The sequence below is a fragment of the Emys orbicularis genome, chromosome 5, assembly GCF_028017835.1.
Source record: "Emys orbicularis isolate rEmyOrb1 chromosome 5, rEmyOrb1.hap1, whole genome shotgun sequence".
Lineage (NCBI taxonomy): Eukaryota > Metazoa > Chordata > Testudines > Emydidae > Emys > Emys orbicularis.
Genome location: NC_088687.1, coordinates 36,934,196 through 36,955,093, shown reverse-complemented (window position 1 = coordinate 36,955,093; position 20,898 = coordinate 36,934,196). Strand labels below are relative to the sequence as shown.

At 45.8% G+C, this 20,898-nt stretch overlaps 1 protein-coding gene across 1 annotated transcript; it reads right to left on the bottom strand.

Moving 5' to 3' along the window:
* Positions 1–2,757: 2,757 nt before the first annotated feature.
* On the bottom strand, positions 2,758–19,965 carry LOC135878944 (alcohol dehydrogenase 1-like). Its single transcript, XM_065404704.1, has 9 exons — positions 19,948–19,965; positions 17,048–17,149; positions 12,083–12,224; positions 11,418–11,505; positions 11,089–11,320; positions 10,074–10,334; positions 5,388–5,523; positions 3,836–3,974; positions 2,758–2,782 (listed from the first exon to the last, which is right to left on the bottom strand). The coding sequence occupies exons 1-9, from the start codon at positions 19,963–19,965 to the stop codon at positions 2,758–2,760; spliced, it is 1,143 nt and encodes a 380-aa protein (XP_065260776.1).
* Positions 19,966–20,898: the final 933 nt, after the last annotated feature.

Below are 20,898 nucleotides of genomic sequence, written 5' to 3'. Positions count from 1 at the left end.
TTAGGGTCAAGATAGTTAATTTATGACTCATCAGCTGCCCAATATTGCCAACCCCAATCTGCCAAAAATCATGAGACTAAAAATGTGATTGGCTTAAAAATCATGATACCACAGAAATAAATCACACTGTTTCTCATTTGCCTTATGATTTCTGAGACTTCGGAGTAAAGTTTTGTGCCCCTCATTTGTAAGTGAACAGTTTGGGATCAAAAATTCAACCTTAAATAGTTGCTAGGTACACAAAAAGGTGTCGATTATCCATTTCCTAATGCCCAGGAGTTGGAATTCAATCCCTTTCCATTCTCCTCCCCCTTATCACTATCCTGTCTCCTGCACTACCCCATGTCCCTCCTTGCCCACTCAGGGTGGGATTGAAAAGGGGGATATAGGCACCCAAAGTGGCAGTTAGGTTCCTAAATCCAATATTTAGATGCCACTGGCTGTCACAAAACCCTTGTTCAGCTGCTGTCTAACCTTGTAGGCATCTAAGTTTCCACTGTTAAAATCTGAGGCACCTAAATTTTGGCAGAATGCAGTGAAGCTGCCTAAATTCTGACATTGCCTGGCAGCTCAGTGCCTAATTCATGCCTAAGCCCTAGTGGGGTTTGCAAACTAGTCATTCCCCTATTTATCTACCCGTTGGGGCCCAATCTAATAGCAATGCTCTGAGCATGCCTGAACTTGGACAAAAGATGACAACAGTGGTGAGAGAGACAAAGGTGGGTGGGGGAAAGAGAAATATTTTATTGGACTGACTTCTGTTGATGAAAGGGACCCCACCAGTATCACAGGCCCTGGTCTCTGTGAGCCCCTGCCTACAAATTGGTCCTCATTGACCTCTTCATGACCATCTACTGCTAGCATCCCTGTTCTCTGGGACCATGTGTGACCCCACGACCTCCAAATCTATCCTCAGTGTGTGATCTAGGAATTGCTACTACCTGCAGTCCTGCTTTCTGTGACCTTGTGTGATGCCTCTGCCTCCAAAGTGATCCTAATTCACCTGTGCACATCCCCTCACTACCACCACCCCTTCTCTCTGTGACCCTGTTTCCTCTGTGCCTCTATATTGATCCTAATTAACCTGTGCATGAACCTTCAGTACCACCAAGGCTAGTCTCTGTGACTCCATGTGACCCCCAACCTCCAAACTGATGCTAATTGACCTGTGCATGATCCATCAGTACCACCAGTCCTCTGACCTTGTGACCTATCTTCCTCCAAATTGATCCTCATTAACATCTGCATGACCTCAAGTACAACCATCCCTGTTCTCTGTGTCCTTGGGTGACCCCACTACCTCCAAGTGGATTTTCATTGACCTGTGTATTAGCCCCACTACCCAGTCCTCAGCTCTGTGTCTTTGTTTGATCCCTCTGGTTCCAAATTGATTCTAATTGACCTCTACATGACCCCCAGTAGGACCAGTGCTGCTCTCTGTGACTATTGCCTCTGCTCTGGTCCTCAGGGACCTGTGCATGATCTCCCACTGCCAGCAGCCCTTTTCTCTGTCAACTTGTGACCTCTCTGCCTCCACACTGTTCCTGTTTGACCTCTGCATGACCACAAGTCCTGCTCTCAGGGACCCTGTGTTACCACACTGCCTCTACATTTATCCTGAGTGACTTCAGACCCCTGACTGGAGACTATCCCCACCCCACCCATATCATGAGATTGGCCACAAAGTTCTCTTAGCAGGCTGTTGCTTCTTTCCAAAACATCCAGGGGAAGCATGCTTCCTGTGTGCTGGCTAGAGTTTGGTACCAATAATGCCAATGTTGTAGGTTTGACTCCCCATGGTGGTCACTTGGTGACTGCAGGCCTCGGAAGGGTGGCTTTTTGGTTTTTGCTGACTGCTCTGGGGAGAGGGGGTAAAAAAGAGGGAAGCAAGTAGGCTAGCTGCTTTGCAGGGAGTAGAGGAAGTCCTCATCCCACCATGTGGAGAGCACAGGCATCCATCCACCTACTTCTCACATGTAAAGCAAGCTCTTTACTGCCTGAGCTAATTCTCTCCCCCCCCCCCCCCGCTTTTGCGTGACCTGCCCTGTGCCAGGATGGCACAGAGAGGGCTCTGGGGTCTTGAGCAAAGCAGAACAGAGCAACAAAATAGGGCTAGTTGCCCCTGCTGCTACAGAGCAGGCTGGAGAATGTAGGCCTCGCTCATGCGGCCACTCACATGAAAGCGAGTGCTCAGTCCTGGAGCTAATTCCCCAGGCCCTCAGCCAGCATCCGCGGGCCAGACCCGAGCTGCTTTCAACCCCATGATAGCTCACTTCTTAGGAGGCTGAGTCAGGGAAAGGATCCCTGGAGTTGCTAAGCCTGCTGGCAGACAACACCTTCTAAACAGAAAGAAGAAAGGTTGACAGGGTAGGTTACAGGCCCTGTCTTGAGGCAGGGGCTAGATTAGATTAGCTGAGAGAGCTAGTGTAATTGATGGAATGGTTAATTTAGTTTAATTCTGAATAATGTGGAAGCGGACCTCTCTCTAGGATACCTTCCCGCCTACGTGCTCTGCTCTCTTTCACACACCTCAAAGCTATGGGCAGAGGTTTGAATTCTTAGTCCAAAACAAAAATGATTCCTAAATCTATTCAGGTATTTCCAGGTTCAGATAGACCCAATTTATACAGCTCTAGAAGCAAAGATTGTAAAACCAACACACTAATAAAAGTTTTGAGTAAGGGGAAGGAGTCAGACAGGTGATTCTGGAGGAGCAGCGCTGTGCTGCTCACACCCCACTTCTCATCGCTCAGCGGCTTAAAACAACAGAATGCTGCGAATACTGAAACAAAAACAAAAAAAGGAATAACTAACATGTTTGCCAAGCAATGCTCCATGCACATCAAGATGGACTTTGGTACACATAAATAATGCTCTATATCCAGAAAGAACAATGGTCCATATGTAGACATTGGATATTTATTACAACAAGCCCATTCTCCTTCAATTATTTTCACAATTCCATTCTATTGGCTATGCAACACGTAAACTGACCGCAGAGACAGAAGTAACCCTTGTCCAGAGAATAAGGATAATGTCTCCTAAGTCTGAAATTTTGGCAACAAAGTACACACAAAGATTTAAGTGCCTAAAGTTAGGCACCTAAATCAGTGGCTCAAACTTTTGTACTGGTGACCCCTTTCACATAGCAAGCCTCTGAGTGTGACCCCCCTTATGAATTAAAAACACTATGTATTTAACACCGCTATAAATGCTTGAGGCAAAGTGGCGTTTGGAGTGGAAGCTGACAGCTCGTGACCCCCCACATAACCTCACAACCCCCTGAGGGGTCCTGACCCCCAGTTTGAGAACCTTGACCTACATTAAGCATTTAGGCTCCTGATTCAGTTTCCAAGCACTCAGAATTCTCAGTGACAGGCCACTGTCTTTCTATTTACACCTTTTATATAACAGATTGAACCTCATGACTGAGGTTCAGATCTTGATCTTGAGTTTCTTCAAGTTTCAGGATTCTTGTTTAAAATCCTTATACAGCTAGACAAGCTACAGATACAAACATTTTGAAAAGTTTGTGGGGAAAAAAGGGGTCTGGATCAGTTTCCATTTTGAATCCATCTCTTATCTATGACAGGCCAGAAGCTGGGAATGGGCGATGGGATGGATCACTTGATTACCTGTTCTGTTCATTCCCTCTGGGGCACCTGGCAATGGCCACTGTCAGAAGACTAGTTACTGGGCTAGATGGACCTTTGGTCTGAGCCAGTATGGCCTTTATGTTCTACAAAAACTAGTCAAGAAATGGCAGACTCTCTGGAAATTCCTACATCAGACTGACTCAGGAAATGATCGTTTAGACAAATAAATAAAATCTCACCTTTTCCCTGCCCACAGCAGTTCGAACCCTTCATTGATTTTATCAAAAGGCAAAGTGTGGGTTATTAATGCATCTGGATTACACTTCTTGTTCATGTAATCAGACACCAGTTTAGGGAGAGAGTCCTTCAACTTCCACCCTTTAAAAAGAAAGAAAACAAACACACACAAAAAAAAACAAAACCAAAAACAAACAACCCAGTAGCTTATCAGTAGAATGTGACATGCATGATCTACCTTCTCAGAATGGGTAAGAAAAATCATGTTCATAAGGTGAAGATGGCTTTAGCTGCAGATGTGTTTACAGTAACAATTAAATCTGCTTCACAAGAATACATTGGCATTCAGGGCTCAAATCAGCACCACAAGTCACCAGACCGATTGTGAGGACTCAGTTTGACCTTTTGTTTTGTTTCCAGAATTCTTGCTAATGAGATGAGCGGCACCAGTGCTTCCATACCAGGGTGGATTGATTTAAAAAATCAATCATGCTTTAAATCAGCAAGCAGGAAACCTTAATTTAAATATTGAATTTTAATCATGTTTGAGGGAGGGGGGAGGGAAATCACAAAAATTGACTCAATTGCAACTAAATCTAGCCTTTAGCAGAAGAAATACCAAATTTAGTGTCAACAGCTATACCTATTTAGCTTAACATACATTTAGATTCTTCAATTTAAAATTTTTATGTTAGATGGTGAACAATGTAAAAAAATTAATCACATTTCTTATTTACTGGATTGTGTTAAGCTCTATTTGGATGGAAACTAATTCAAATAGAAATGTGCAAAAATGGCATTTAATTTATTACTTAAATGTGCTGGGTACATGAGAAAAAACACATTTTGCATTTAAAACTGATTTATTAAACTAAGACTTGTCTGCAGTTAGTGAATTGAAGCGATTCTTTTTAGTCACCATGTCCTTCAAGATTTTAGAACTAGTAGAATTTCATCCTATCATAGCTAGTTTTTATTCATGAAGGGGAAATCAAGTTTTTCCTGCTTTTTCAACTCCCAGTTGATTTCTTAACTTTGAATGAACTAGTTGAATTAAAACAGATATGGAGTATATATAATCCTTGCAGCTGCAGAAGAGGTTACTGCTGTTAAAAGCTGGGTTAGCAGTTCAACACTCTGGTTCCAGGTACTTAGCCAGTGACCTCCACCAATTCAGTGGTTTGGCTTTCTTTAAAACTTCAGCAGCAAACATGTACTGCTTATTTTATTTAGTGTAAATTTTACATATGTTGTAACAATTTCAACTAGGTTTTAACAATAAATTGGATTTTTATTTAAATTAAATACATTAAGGTAAAAAAAAATCTATTTTTTTTTAAATCAATTTTTATCCACCCTGTTCCATACTATGCAATGCCTATGCAACTTGTAGCTTTCATCTCCTCTGTGAAGGTTGAATTTCCATCTCTGGCTGTTGTCCTGCTGCAGGACCTTTTCCTTGCATAACTATGAGATCAAGAAACTGAATATTCAGACTATGAATTTCACAAGTACATCAGAGCACTAGGACTGCACTTCCGCTTAACTCCTTACCTCCAATCAAACTCGCCTTCCACTGACGCCCAGTGAACAGCAGCAGAGGGTCAAAGGAGATCTGTGATCCTGAAGGGGGTTCTCCTACCAGCACACACGTTCCATAGCCCAAGTGGCATGATAGCAGAGCAGCCATCTGTTTTAGAACACAGACATATAAAGAGGGCAGGAAGGTTATGAAATAAGCTTCCATTCAGAGCTGGTTGTAATTTTTCCATAATACTGAAGTTTGCTAAAAGGGAGACTATGCACAGAGTAACTAGGGTAGGGCCAATTGGTGATTCCACAAATAATCCCATTGAAGTCAATGGGAGCTGCTGGGTGCTTGAGCACTTGAAAGTAAAGTTACTAACTGAGGTACCTAAGGAGAGGATATTTACCTTTCAGTAACTTGAGTTCTTCAGGATGTTTTGTCCTTGTGTGCTCCACCGTGGGACGTGCATGTGCCTACACACTCTCAATTGGAGACTTGAGATAGCAGTGACGGCAGGTCTGCACCATGCAGCCTTGTGCCCCAAAGCAAGGCCACAGAGAGGAGCAGAACCTGCTGTCACTCCAGAGCCACAGACTCCACAGCAGAGGGGAGGGAGGGCATAAGGTGGAGCACCCATAGGGACAAAACATCTAAGAGCTCTACTGAAAGGTAAGTAACCTCTCCTTCTTTGAGTACATGTCCCTATGGGTGCTCCACTCTAGGAGGCTCCCAGGCAGTGCTGAGAAGTACAGTAATCTCTGCTGAGCAGTCCCACTCTAAAGTCAAGCCATCAAGGAGCCAGGTCTTGAGGTTCAGAGATAGGAATCTGCGGGGGGGTTCATGGTGCCTGAGTTCTGTGTCTGGAGGTCTGATAGGAGCAGGAGTCATCAAGGTTTCTACAAAAAGGTGAAGTATCTCCCAATACCACACTTGTCAGTGCCTCCTTGGCTCACTCAGGATGACCCTCACCTTCTCCTGCGGTTATTTGATCAGCATCTTGAGAATTAATGGAGTTGGAGGGAAGGCATAGAGGTGGCGGTTGGGGACTAGAAAGGCATCCCCTAAGGAATTGCATCGAGTCCCTCCAGGAGGAGATTTACCATTTTGTATTGTCCAGAATCGCAAAGAAATTTGCTATGGGGCTGCCACAAACTTTGCAGATTTTTTTTTTGGCAATATCAGGTTGAGCTCCCACTCATGGAAGTGTCTGCCTAGGGCAACTGCTGCTGTGTTCTGGAGGCCTGGTAGGTAGACCACTGGGATCTCTATGCAATGAGTAGTGCACCAGTTCCATAGTTTTAGCGATTCTGTGCATAAGGACTGGGATTTTGCTCCCCTTGCTGATTTATATACTACATCGCTGCCCTGTTGTCTACCATTACCCTGGCATGATGGCTTTTAATGTCACTGTTGGTACACAACTGCCCTTAGTTCTAAAATATTGGTATCAAGCAACATTTCTTGTGGTGACCATTTGCCCTGCACTGTGGAATTCTGTAAGTGGGCTCCCCAGCCTAGCAGGGAGGCATCCAGTGTGATGATTCATGTTGATGGTGGGCAGGAGAATGGGACTCCCACACATACCATCATGGGGTCTTTCTACCATCCAAGGAAGTCTAGAAGCTGTGGGGGTATATAAACTCATTTGGCAAGTCTGTGCTTATCTGGTCTGTACACAGTTCTGAGCCAGCCTGAAGCCATCAAAGATGTAGTCTCATGTGGTGTGATAAATGCTGAGTCCCATATAAGAGCTGAAGGAAGTGTTGTCAGATGCTACCGGTGTGGTGCTCTGCTTTCTCCTATGTTGATATCACTCGGCTGTGTGCGTGGGTTCCCTCTGTGTGCTGCCCCAGCTCTGTGCAGATAGCTGACCCAGCAGACCCGAAGAGAACCCCCAATAACCACAGAGTCTAGTAAGATGCAAAGTCACGTCAAGTAGGTTTATTGCGATCTCGGACACAATGGCAGTTCCCCGTAGATTACTTAGTGCCTCTTGGCAAGGACCCGGCTCAGTGGTGGGACTTTCCACTGCCCCCGTGGCCGGACAAAGACACCACCCCAGGGATACATTTTTATACACAGGTACAAACAAGTTACACATCACTCCTGATGTATTGAGGTGCAACCCCTCTACGTAGCAAGGTACAACCCCCCTACCTAGTAAGGTGCCGCCTCGCACCTTGTACCTGTTGGTTCGATCAAAACAACTCTATCCATCATTTTACCCTTTTGCCCCTGTCATTGGGATGGGTCGGCCTGTTCCATGTTATCTGTGGAATGTTCCGGTATAGTGTGTCTTGGTACCATGTTTATACTGTAACTATGCTAAGTGGATATATATTTATGCAACATCAGCCCTTTCCTTGCCAGCTCCTGTGAGCAGGGCCTGCCTCTTGCTCACAGCTTAACTTTGCTTTATGCTAGCAAAGTCTTGACCATTACTTTAGTTCAGGCCTCAGGCCCCATACTGGGCCTTTACTTACTACAGGAAGTGCTTTACTGCTGTCTAAGGCCTCAGCTGTAGGTTAGTGACTAAACTGGAAATGGTGGAGAACCTGTCCCCCCAGCATACAGGCTCTGGCAGTTTGAGTGGCCAGGGTAGTGCCAATGAAATCACACTGACACTGGTTCAGGGAATAGGACTTCCCTGGGTTGATAAGGAGGCTGAAAGCCTGAAACAAGGGGAGGGCTCTGGTGGTTGCTCAGGAGGTTCCTCAGGAGCAGAGCATCCCTCACAAAACCAGTCATCTAGATAGGGAGAGACTACAATGCAGTGTTGCTGCAGCTCCAACTACAGAGAGGACCTATTTGAAAGCCCCTGGGGTCATGGAAAATGCAAAGGAGAGGACATGGTGTTGATAATGCTCTGAGTGAATGACCAAGTGCAGAAAATGTCTCTGGGAGGGTTGCATAGCGATGTGAGAATACGTTTTGAAGTTGGAGAACAGTAAACCAATCCCCCTGGCTCAAAGATAGGATTATGGTAGCAAGAGTCTGCATCCTGAAGTGCTGTGAAAGGGTATAGGTGTTCAGGTTCCTGAGGTCTAGAATCAGTTTCCAGCCACCGTTTCTTTAGGGAACCAGGAAATATTTGGAATAAAAAGCCTCTTCCCACAACTTCTGGAGGAACTGGCTCTATTGCTCCTGGACTGGAGAGGGACTGAAATTCCTGTTACAAGAGATACTCCTGAAAAGGGTCCCTGAAGGGGAAGGAGTAGGGAATAGAGTGGAAGAGGATAGCGTAATCTGTAACCACCACCTCTAAAATTCTGCTGTCCATGGTGATAAGATCCCAAGAGGGTAGGAAATGTGTCAGGTGGTTCCCAAAGGAAGGGTGGAAGTTGGGTTGGCACAGTACATTCAGAGAAGGGGATTTGTTGTAGACCTTGACCAGGCCATCAGAATGGTTGTTTGGGACAGGCCTGAGTAGGGAGGTTGTTATTGGAATGGTCCCTTTCCTAGGAGGCCAGGATCTCCTTCTAGGAGGCTCTGTACATCTGGAATAGGCCTCGTGGTGTTGATTGCTCTAGGAGAAATATTTATTGCAGCTCTGGCAGGATTTGAAAGCTGAAGCTTTTAGCATGGCCCAGTGTAAGGTCACAGGAAAGGCCAAAGAATCTGTTTTGAAGAAAAAGGGGAAGATGGGGCAGAGTGGAGATTAAAAATAAAAACTGGAAATAAAATGAAAGAGCAAAAAGGAAGTCAGAAATCAGTAGAGCTACTAGAAGCAGTGGACACAGTTGCTCCATCTCTTGTTTTGGTGCATGAGGCTTCATGTGTGCAGGTGCAGTCCCGCCGCAGACACTGCTAATTCAAATTAGAGATGGTGCAGGCATGCACACATCCAATAGTGGATCACCAGAGGCACATACTAAAAAGAAAAAATATGGATTTAGGAGGTTAATTCTGAGCTCTTAGGTTTTCTAAAATAAGCTTGGGCCTTTGCAGAGGAGCCTAAGTGTTATAGGACTTTGCTCACCTGTATGTTGAACACCACTCAGAGGAACTGAGGAGGAATCTAGGTAAATGCCTTAAGAGTCAACTGTTCTGACATTTAACTATAACAATCCACATGAGAACGTAAAGCGTTGTACTGCAAAAAAAAAAGAAAAAAAAAAAAAAAAAAAGAAAAGAAAAGAAAAAAGAAAAGAGGATAAACCATAAAAATACTGAAGTTATGCATCAGGGAGTCCAGCTGAAGGAAGCTTTCACATCTACTAGATAGAACCTGGAGCAGGAGACACATTTTTGCCACATTCAGTGTTCCCCTCCCCTAACCAGGAGGTGAGAAAGTGGTGCACCATGGAAGATGGTGCCTTCCTATAGAGGAGAATGGGTGTATCTGACTCCCAACTACAAATCCCAGGAGGCACCATGGCATCATTTTGAATTAAAATATTTCAGTTTGCATCTGAAATAGGATAGTTTTGGGGGCATTTGATTTTTTGAGGGGGGGGGAAATCAAAATTTCCCACAGAATTAAAAAAAAACAACAAAAAAAACAACCCACGTCTGCTCAATTTTCTGTCAAAAACTAATTGAAATGTTTTGACCTGAGTGATACTTATGGTTCAGTTCATACATTTCTCTGGTGATGTTTGGTACATGTCACAGCCAGACATGCACAGTGAATTCAGCCACTGGATGGGAAATTAACAGATGTGTTAGATCAGGGTCAACCTAAATAGATTTTGTGCTAATAGACCACATACCAGGGTATCCGTGCATCCAATGACCTCAAAGGAATAGTCCACACCATGGCCAGTCATCTCAACCAGCACCTCCTGAATAGGCTTTGTGAAGTCCTGAGGGTTGATGCATTCAGTGACTCCTAATTCTTTAGCCTTGCCAAATTTATCTTTGTTGATATCAATCCCAATGATCCGGGAAGCTCCAGCAGCTTTACAGCCCATGACAACGGAGAGGCCAACTCCTCCCAAACCAAAGACGGCACAGGTAGAACCAGGCTCCACCTGCATAGCCATAAACACAGGGAATTCTGTTAGAATTAAAATACAAACGGTGTCCCTGTCATATCAAGGCCAGGGAGGAGAGCCAAAAGGGAGCATCTTCTCCTGGGCAAAAGGCTGAGAGAAAAGCCTGGAGCCAGAACGAGAGGGCCTGAACTAGGAGGAAGCTTGGGAGACTGCACACTGACATAAGGACAAGAAAGAATTTTGCAGACATCAGGGTGAGCCCCAGCAAGCAGGTATGAGGAAGGACAGGTGAGGGACCTGGAAAGGAAGCCCAGGAAGCAGAGGGTGTTGTGGAAGGCCATTAGAGGCAGGAAAACCCTGGGTAAGGAAAGTCAAAAGAAAAAGGCTACAGGGAATGGTGATTCTCACTGCAGTGGGCCCAAAACAGGGTTTGGTCAAGTGTTGGAGTTAAGTAGGACAAGAAGTTATCTTTGAGTGAGCTATGCTAAAGACCCTGGGTGAGGGTCTTAGAAACCCCCAAAGAGGGGCTGAAGAGACTGAACTTTGGGTATTGTTTTATATGGAGTTGGGGTTGTAGTACCCTGAATGGGGTGTGGACTGAAATGTGACCTGGCTGGAGGGCCGAGTCATGGAAAGAGATGAACCACCAAAGGGACCAGAATGGCTGTCGGCAGGTGGTGCCAGAATGCAATGGGAGAGCCAATTTGCCACACCTGACCAGGAGGAGGTGCTGCAATGATGAGACCACTCCTTCATGAAGGCAATTATGCCATTTTGTCCTTGAAACCACACAAGTACTTCCCTTGGCAGTATTGATGGCAGCTCCATAACCAGTGGAAAATGCACAGCCAAATAGACAGACTTTATCCAGAGGAGCAGCAGCATCAATTCTTGCAATGGCAGAATCAGGCATAACTGTGTATTCTGAGAAGGTGCTGATCCACAGGAAATGGTGAATCTGCTTCCCTTTGCAGGAGAATCTGCTGGTCTTATCTGGCATGAGGTTCTGTGATTCGCAGAGACTGTTCAGAGAGCCCAAGAACGGTGAGAAACTCCGGTTTGATATGGTCAATACCACTAAGATTCAGAATCTGATAACAGAAGTTAAAGCAAACTCACTGGCTCTTCAGGCAACAGTTAGCCTTAGGACTCAGACAGCAGCTGCATTCTCCACACTGGGGAACACAAAGAGGGATAACTTTGTCCCCTAAAACACAAAAATACAAAGCTTGTGTTAAAAGTTTCCTAAATCAAACAAACAGACTCACTATCAACCCCCATGCTACCATTCTTCTGAGCTGTCCAGTTCAGCTCCTCAGTCAAGGATTTCCAAGCAGCATTTTCTTAGATAGAAAGAGGTAAAACCACTCTACCAAAAAAAGTATTTTTTGCCCTCAGAGTGTATATTAATATACAATTATTAACTTTATTTTATTGAGTCATACATTTACCTTATCAGACTGATCTCCATTGCTAGGGTGGCTCTTTATAGATAAAGATTGATTTACTCTAGGGACATCTCCAGGAAAAAAAAAAAAAAAAAACAAAACCAAAATAATCAGGATTCCTCTCTCCCTTCCTTACCTGCCTCCCACCTCTACCCAGGCACTGTACTCTGATGTTTCATTTAGCATATCATTATGCAGCAACATGCGGTCTTTATTGTGAATCCATAAACTATTGGCCTCTTCTGTATGTCAACTATAGACTATATAAGATGCTATTAAATACTCAGCATTCACCATCTCACACACCTGAGTTTTGAACTCTGTTTTTCTCCATACCTGGTTTCACACATGTTACTTCTGGACCAACACACTCAATAATCCCAGCTCCTTCATGGCCAGCAATAACTGGGTAATCTATGTTAGGGAAAGCACCTTTCAATACATGGTCATCTGTCCGACAAATTCCTGTGGCCACTATCTGTATGGAAAGGAAAGATTAGCATTGGGATGTACACAGGCTTCAGTTTGAGTACTGCTAAGGCCATGTCTATACTGGAAAGTTGTCTCAACACAACTTAGTCAGCATACAGCTGCCAAAGCAGGTCAATGTAAAATGCGGTGCACCATGGGACAGACAGACAATAGCGTTCCCCATGCCGCCATCCAGCTCAATGCCTTGTGGGATGTGTTCAGTGTTTTGTGGGATACCAGTGATTTTTGCACAAATTTCTGGGAGCTAGGGTCAAGTTCCCACCATGCCACTTTCTCCATCCTGTAATACCTTCCACATCCTGTAACTGTCACACCATTTTTTCAAACTACCACAGTCCTTTGTGGCGTATTGCAGTCTCTGCCATCTTGCAGACAGAAGCCTGATGGTTTACACAACTCTCATGAGGGTTGTTAATACAGGACATATGATTCTTCTGTATCTGCAGACCTTGAAGGAGTATTGCTACAACTGGGATTGTGATGAGGAAGATGGAGAGATGTGCAATTTTAATAACTGGATGCTGATGGAAATAGTGGGGAAAAAATGCCAGGTTGTTGGCATTCATGGAGCATCTCCACACAGTGGACCACCACTTCTGGACTGAAGAAACAAGCACTGATCACATTGTAATGCAGGTTTGGGATGACAAGTAGTGGCTGCAGACCTTCCAGAGGCACCAGGCCACATTCCTGGAGATATGTGCAGAACTCAACCCCAACGTCCAGCACAGGGACACCAGAATCAGAGTTGCACTAATAGTAGAAAAGTGAGTGGTGATTGCCCACTGCAAGCTTGCAATGCTGGATTGCTATCAGTCTGTAGGTGATCAGTTCTGAGCTGGAAAAATCCGTAGTATGGGCCATTGTCATCCAAGTGTTTCAGGGCATTAATTACCAAGAGCTGCAGTCCTGTGTAGCAAGAGATAGTGTACAGGAAAAAGTGGATGGATTTGCCAGAACAGCCTTCCCTAATGGTGGGACAATATGTGGCATTAATATCCCTATTCTGGCACCAGCCCACCTTGCCACTGAGTTTATCAATAGAAAGGGATATTTTCCGTGGTAGTGCAAGCACCAATTGCTCATTGGGCATGCTTCACAAGTATCAATGTGGGCTGGACAGGGAAATGTGTGGTTCTTGCATCTTTAAGAACACAGGATTTTTCAAAAAGTTGCAAACAGGGACATTCTTGCCTGACTGGTGGATTACCATTGGTGATCTAAAAAAATGCCAGTGCCCCTTATTCCCCTGGCTAATAAAGCCATACACTGGCCACCTTGAGAGCTCCAAGGAAAGATTCAACTAATGGCTCATCAGGTGCAAAATTATTGTTGAGTGCGCTTTTGGTGGATTAAAGGGACGCTGGCATTGTTTACCTACTGGATTGGATCTCTGCAAGAAAAAACATCCCATGGTTATAGCTGCCTGTTGTGCCCTGCATAAAACCGGAGAAGCACACACAAAAAACCCTACACCCTGCTGCCAGGGCAGAGGTGGACCAATTGTCTGCTGAATTTGAGCAGTCAGACACAAGGGATATTAGAAGAGGTAACCAGGAAGCTATACAGTGAGGCAGGGAGGCCTTAAATGACCATTTTAATGGTCAGCCACAGTAGTGTTGTCTATTAAATATGGTTGGGTCTTTGCCTCCCACCATGACAGTGGTCCCCAAACAGGGGGTGTGCCCCCCAGGGCACATGGAGGAACTTTTTGGGGGGGGTGCAGCAGGGCTAATGCCAGCATCTATGAGGGGTGGAGAGGGAGCACCACCCTGCACTACTTTGCCCTGGCCCTGCAGTTCTGGCCCCAGCCCCACACTCCAGCCTTAGCTAGAGCTCTGCTCCTGGTCCCAGCTCCAGTCCATGGCTGGGGCCCTCTCCCAGCCCCACTCCCATATGTGGCCCCAGCCCCCTTATACCTGTCTGTTCTCTTTCCCTCTCCCCAACCCATGACCTTACTTGCAGCCCTGGCTTGGGGGGCACAGAAAAGGGTAAAGGGGTGTGTGACCCTGAAAAGTTTGGGGACTACTGAATTCTGTAGTGCTTGGTGTAACCTAATAAAGAGACTTCACAGTTCCCAAAAATAGAACTTGATTGTGTGCAAAGTAGGGAACAAAATTGAAGTACAAACACATGAGGTTAAACCACCACCAACTTTTATCAGCCCTGTAACAGGATGAACCACACTTTAAAATCCCAAGTGAAAATGAAATAGTGAACTTTCATGTCCATGTATCAAAACCTACTACAATATAGTAAGTTACATATACACCAGCCTGTGGTTTTTATAAATCAGTGTATGTGTAGCTATTCTCCTGTTGTCTGGTGTGGAGTAGTGTGGACTCTGCAGTGCCAGGTGGTAAGTTGGGGGTGGGTATGTGAAGGGACATGCCCTCACTTCCCCTTCCTAAGTGGACACCTGTCATGAATATAAAAAAAGAGAAGGGTAGCATAAAATCCCTCCCTGGCAGCTGTACTGAATCACTTTACCTGTAAGGGGTTAAGAAGCTCAAATAACCTAGTTGGCACTTGACCAGAAGGACCAATGAGGAAAGACGATACTTTTAAATCGGGGGGGGGGGGGGGGAGAAAGGATTTGTTTGTGCTCTTTGTTCCTTCTCGGGGGGGGGGGGGGGGAAGGGGAGAGAGAGAGAGACCAGGCAGGTACAACATCTCCTGAAGACCTACCTGAAATGATCCATCTAAGATTACAAAAATTGTAAGTAAGGTGAGGAAATGAGTCGGATTATCTTTTGTTTTAAGCTTGTGAGTTTTCCCTATGCTAAGAGGTAGTTTTATTCCTTTTTTTAGAACTGTGAAGCTGAGTCCAGAGGGGAGTCCTCTGTGTTTTAAATCTTTATTACCTTCTAAAATTACCTTCCATCCTGATTTTACAGGTGATTTTTACTTTTCTTTATTATAAAATTCTTCTTTTAAGAACCTGATTATCTTTAGGACACTAAAATCAAAAGGTCTGGTCTGTACTTACATTAAAGGCAATTAGTTGGTATATTATTCTCCCCAGGAAAGGGGGTGAAGAGGCTTGGGGGATATTTTGGGGGAAAGTAGATTCCAAGTGACCTGTTCCTGAATTTGTTTAAATCACTTGGTCGTGGCAGCAATACCATCCAAGGAGAAGGAAAGGAATTTGTGCCTTGGGGAAGTTTTAACCTAAAGCTGATGCAATACAAGCTTAGGGGGTCTTTCATGTGAGTCCCCACATCTGTACTTCAGAGTGGGTAGGGAACCCTGACAGCACCTCTGCACTCACCTGGCAAGATTGGCTTGACTCTGGCAGAGTTGCAACAGTTCTTGGCTTGCAGCATGGTTGGAGTCCCCAGCCACATCTCCTTCTTCCTTGCTATCCACAGCAGAGGTCTCCACAATGGGTTCCTCTTTAGTGGCTACAGTTGCCTGCAGGGTGGTGGTGGTGGTGGTGGGGGGGTTGTTCATTGTCATGCGTGTCATTGTAAAAGCTGCTGGTCTGAGGGGCAGCATCTAGTTGTGTTCTCCTCATCTTGTGATATGTCTGGTGATGTTCTTTCATTTTTACATGGCACTGCCGTTCCATCTCTTGTGTTCCTGATGCAGCATCCCCTGTGCAATCTGCACCTAGATGTTAATGGTTTCTATGGCTATGCTTAGACAGCCTTTTCTCCCCCCCATGTGAGGAGATCCATTACATCTTGCCTGCTCCAGGCAGGACTGTGTCTAGTAGCTCAGTCAGTGCGTGGAGCTGGCATGGTCAGATGCATGCAACAAAGGTGAGCAGTCAGGAAAAAGGCATTAAAAACACATGGGGTTCAAAAGAGGTGTGGGGGGCAGGCTTCCAGTCTGTGGCTCCTGAGCAGTGGAGTTCACAATTGTGACTGAAGCAGTCACTGTTGTGGGGCCTGGGGCATTGTGGGATAGCTGCTGGAAGACTATGAAGTTGACACAACCAGTGCAGTGTCTACACTCACCTGGTCTACCAGAGTAGGTTTGCTGTGGCTTGCTGTTGCTCAGGAGGTGATGTTATTTTGTTGCTGTAATGGTGCTTATGTTAGTGGGAGACAAATTTGGTGTTGACACATGCATAACTTGTGTCAACCTAATTTTGTAACAGACCATGTGTAAGACCTGCAAGTAACATTCCTGCATAACAGTATGAGTGTGTGCACAATATTATTTGAAAATCCAGTGAGAATTCCTGCTTTTCAGCCATATCCAGCACATTTACTGGCATGAGCAATCCTGGTATTTTTTATATATAAAGCTGTATTGCAATGATTTTGCATGAATTGAACTTTTAGCTTCATTAGATATCTACAGTAACCCCCTATTCTGCACAGTGCACTAGCCAAAACAACAAGTACTAAAATGCCAAACAAGTACTGATAGGAATACTAACAGTACTAGTGTTTCCCAGTCTAGTGCCTTAGTCACTGAGTCAGGAGACCTGGGTCCAGTGCCCATCTCTACCACTCACCTGCTGTGTAATCTTAAGTCACTCACCACCCTATCCTCAGTTTCCCTATCTGTAAAATAAGGATAGGGATTTGTGTGCGTTTTGGTAAAGTTCCTAGAGAGAGTGCATAAACAAAGCATCCAGCAACTGCTCAAATATCCATCAATGATCGCCTCTGACCAGAGGCTGGTGAAGAGACGGGGATTTTTTAAACATTTAGGCAACCAGGAATCTTTAAAAAAAAACCCACCACACACACTCTCCTTGCCAAGACATGAGATGTCAAAGAGAGGCGCATTCAGCACATCCACAATACAGAATCCTTCACAGAGAACAGGAACAACATGAGCAAGAACTTTTACCTTAACACCAACTTCATGAGCTTTTGGAGGAGCAACCTCCACCTCCTCAATAGAGAGCGCGTTACCTGCCTCCCAGATAACAGCAGCCTTGCATTTAATAACCTGTGAAAACATTTAAGTTACACTTGTGCAAGAGCCTGTAGTCACTAAAAATGACCAGGAGAGCAAATGCAAAAATAATGGCATAACATTAATTTCTACTTCACTGCTTGTATGCAGCTTCCTAATTTCAGGAATCCAGAACATTTTATTCCAAGCAAATGTGTCCCTGCTGAGTGACTTTCCCCTTTTATAGGTGGAGTTCCCTTCTGCTAAGCTGTATTATTAGGGTTACCATATTTCCACAAGCAAAAAAAAAAAAGAGGACACTGGGGGGGGGGAGGAGCCCCGCTCTAGCCCCACCCCTGCCCTGCCCCACCCCATCCCATCCACTCCCTCCCACTTCCCACCCCCTGACTGCCCCCTCAGAACCTCCCCCCCTCCCCCTGACTAGGGCCGGCTTTAAAGAGCCCAGGAATCGGGTGCGCTCCGGCCGGGGTTGCGGGGCTTGGGGCCGGGCTGGAGGTGCTCGGCCGGCGCACTCGGCCGGAACCGGGGCCGCTGCCCTGGGGCCCAAGCTGGCGCAGGGGGTGCTCGGCTGGCGCCACTCGGCCGGAACTGGGGCCGGCGCCGTGGGGCCCGAGCCGGGCCGGGCCGGGCCAGAGCAGCTGGGGCTGGAGGTGCTCGGCTGGAACCGGGGCTGGGGCCTGAGCCGGGCCGGCGCTGCTGGGGCCCGGCCAGAACCGGGGCGGGCGCCGCCCGGCTGGAAGCCGCCCGGGCTGGGCCACACCTCCCCGGAGCTCTCCTTCCCCTCCCCCCCCAGCTTACCTGCTGCTGCCGCCCGCCTGCCCCTGCTTCTTTTCAGACTTCCCGCGAAGATCTGATTCGCAGGAAGCAGGGGAGAGGGAGGAGCAGGGGGGGTGGAGCGTTCGGGGGAGGGGAGGAGAGGGAAGACAACTGTGGGGCCGGACGGCATGGTAAGGCTGCAGCGGCTGGGGTGGAGCCGGGAAGGGGCTTTGTATGCCAAGCGGTGCTTGGCTGCCGCTTTTCTGTCTATAAATAGCGGACCGGGGGGAAATCCCGGACATCTTTAGAAATCCCCCCCCGGTCGGCTATTTATAGACCGAAAAGCCGGACATGTCCGGGGAAATCCGGACATATGGTAGCCCTATGTATTATGCTACTTCCACTCATTTTGCTTCACAGGGTATTGCCATGGAAGACATTGTCTTCTTCCTGCCTAGTATGAAGATTCAAAGATACCAGCTACAGTGGTAGCAGAGCACTGCCTGCCTTCTGGAGACTGGCGAGAAGTAAGAGATAAAACTGAAAAATACTGATAGAGTTTTAAACCTAAGCCCTCAAGAGTCAACATTACAGCTAATAGTCCAAGCCAAACCACAGAATGCTTCTGAGAATTGGTCAGTTTTAATGTTTGTATTCCTGGAAATGGGTTTTGAATGATTCCATTTGCACTGAAAGTGGGAGGAGGCTTGGAATCTACTTGCTTCAAGGATTTAAAAAGAAATTGTAGCTACTGCTTCAAACCCATATTTGAAGACCAAAGTCTAGCTTCTGTTACTGCAGCTAAAAAAAAAAAAAAAAAAAATTCTGCACAGACAGAAATAGGGGATGGGCAAGAATGGTTGGTCTGATCTAGAACACCCTCAGAAATTTAGTGCAAATTTTCAACTTGAAAATTATTGCATTGCTAGAGACTAGAAAAAAAGGGATTAAGAGATAAAGCATCCAAGGGGCAAATGGTAAAAGTAGAGCAGGTAGAGTAAGAGACCAATTGAGAGAAACGGTGAGGAAAACTGCTACCAAAGCTGTTCTAGTTTTTAAAGTGAATCAACTTTGGCATTGGGCATGGAAGAGATATGGAAAATTATATTGAACTTTTCAGTCCTATATGGGCAAAAGACTCATGGATTTGAAATAGTTTTGCAATGCTAAAAACAGCTGGCCCAGGATCACAAGACATCCAGCTCAATGAGATTTGTACTATTTACAAAGGAAATGATTGACAAGAACACTGCATTTTATCTGCTCTCAGTTGTATGATACATCACTGTCTTTTGCCCCAGGTTGCAGATTACGTGAAAGCTATTATACAGTAGCCACAGCTTTCAAATAATTTATTTCAGGTATGCAGTCAAGTGTAATTGCACTGGATAAAAAGAAATATTTTCAAAAACAATAAGGGCTCTGTTCAACTGGAACTAGAAAGCTTTTGTTCATGCTATAGCACTGACCCAGGGACCTGCCCCCCGTTTTCTTCTCCGCAAGTAAGCCCGAGAGCTCTTTCCTCCCCCACCTAGGTCTTTCTCTCCCTACAACCAGTTTCAAAACCCCAGAACCTCCCCACTGTTCAGCTCCCACCCATTAACTTGTCCCAGGCTCCAATGGCAGCCACCCAGTGCTATAGCCCACTCCTCCCTACTACCCCTCTGGATATCCAGAATTCATGTGCTCTTGGCTACAGATACCTATTTATTGTAATTTAAAATATTATACAAGACCCTAGAAATCCCAAATAAGTTTACACTCCTAACTGAACTGAGCCCTTCATGCCTCAGTCAACCCCACTCTAGGCTGAGGAAGGGATGGGGGGAAAAAAGCAATGCAATAGCTAGGCCACCTATTTACCGATAGCCATGTGCAGTTTAAAAATATTTGAAGAATGGGATTTTTCTAGCTAGGAGTGTACCTTATGAGTAAAGGACAGAGAAAACCTGCCTAGAAAATGGAATGTTATAACAAAAAGCCAGCTCTTTGACCTTTGAGCAAAGAGAATACTTACTACATTTTAGAAATTTGATTGAAACTCCATACAATATTTATAAGTGTGCCCTGCTTACTTTTCCAGAAGTTTCCATGTCTCAGCCTCTGTTGGAAAGCGGTCCCAGCTGTGCAGAGAATGCTTCTTTCCACTGAAGAGTGACTTTGGCAAGAACACAGGTACTGATACAAACTAGATATTCCCTGTGTGTGCTCAGCACATATCATATGATAGGCCAGCCATAGATGGGGTCATTCAAACATTGTTCAATGAAATTTTGAGTGAGGAAGGACAGCCCTCTGGGCATTTAGGTGGAGCAAAAACCTCCTTGTGCAGACAAGTTCCACAGAACTTACATAATTGCTATCAAGTTGAGTGGTAGCACATTTTAACCTGGTTCAACAACTGTATTTTATTTAAGACCTTCTGTACATTCGAGATATTTACCATGCTAAGTGTGGTTTATTCTCCCTCCACTATAGCACACCTCAGGTCCTCAAAACAAAAGGTCTCATTGGCTTAAAGTATTATTTGAAATAGCCTATGCTTGTGTCAGTTTCATAAACCAGGGCTGGGGGAACATACAGCCTGTGGGCCAGATCTGGCCTGCTGCTTCATTTCATCCAGCCCACGGCAAGCTCCTGCACTGCAGGCCAGCAGCCTCTATCACCCCCCACTCCCATGGCTGCAGCCATGAGCACCAACTTGCCCTCCTGTGGGGGTGGTGAGAGAGAAACTAGGGTTGTCAGGCCATTAAAAGTCTGGTCAGCTCCATGCAGTTACCAGATGTCCCTGCAGCCCAAAGGAGCAGGGGCATGCAGAGCTTCCCTGATTGCTGCCCCCAGCACTGGCTCTGCAGCTCCCATTGGCCAGAAACCATGGCCAATGGGAGCTGTGGGGCAATGCCTGCAGGCCCAGGCAGCATGCACCATGCAGAGCCACCTGGTGGCTCTGCCTAGGGGAGGGACAGGCCAGGTGCTTCTGGGAGCCGTGCACAGCCAGGGAGCCTGCCTGCCTCAGCCCTGCCAAC

Coding starts and splice junctions, on each gene's coding strand:
- LOC135878944 (XM_065404704.1), bottom strand. Junction 12,225..17,047: donor CTCATGAAGTTGGTGTTAAG/GTAAAAGTTCTT, acceptor CTTTCCATACAG/ATAGTGGCCACAGGAATTTG. Junction 11,321..11,417: donor AACTGTTGCCTGAAGAGCCA/GTGAGTTTGCTT, acceptor CTCTCTGAACAG/TCTCTGCGAATCACAGAACC.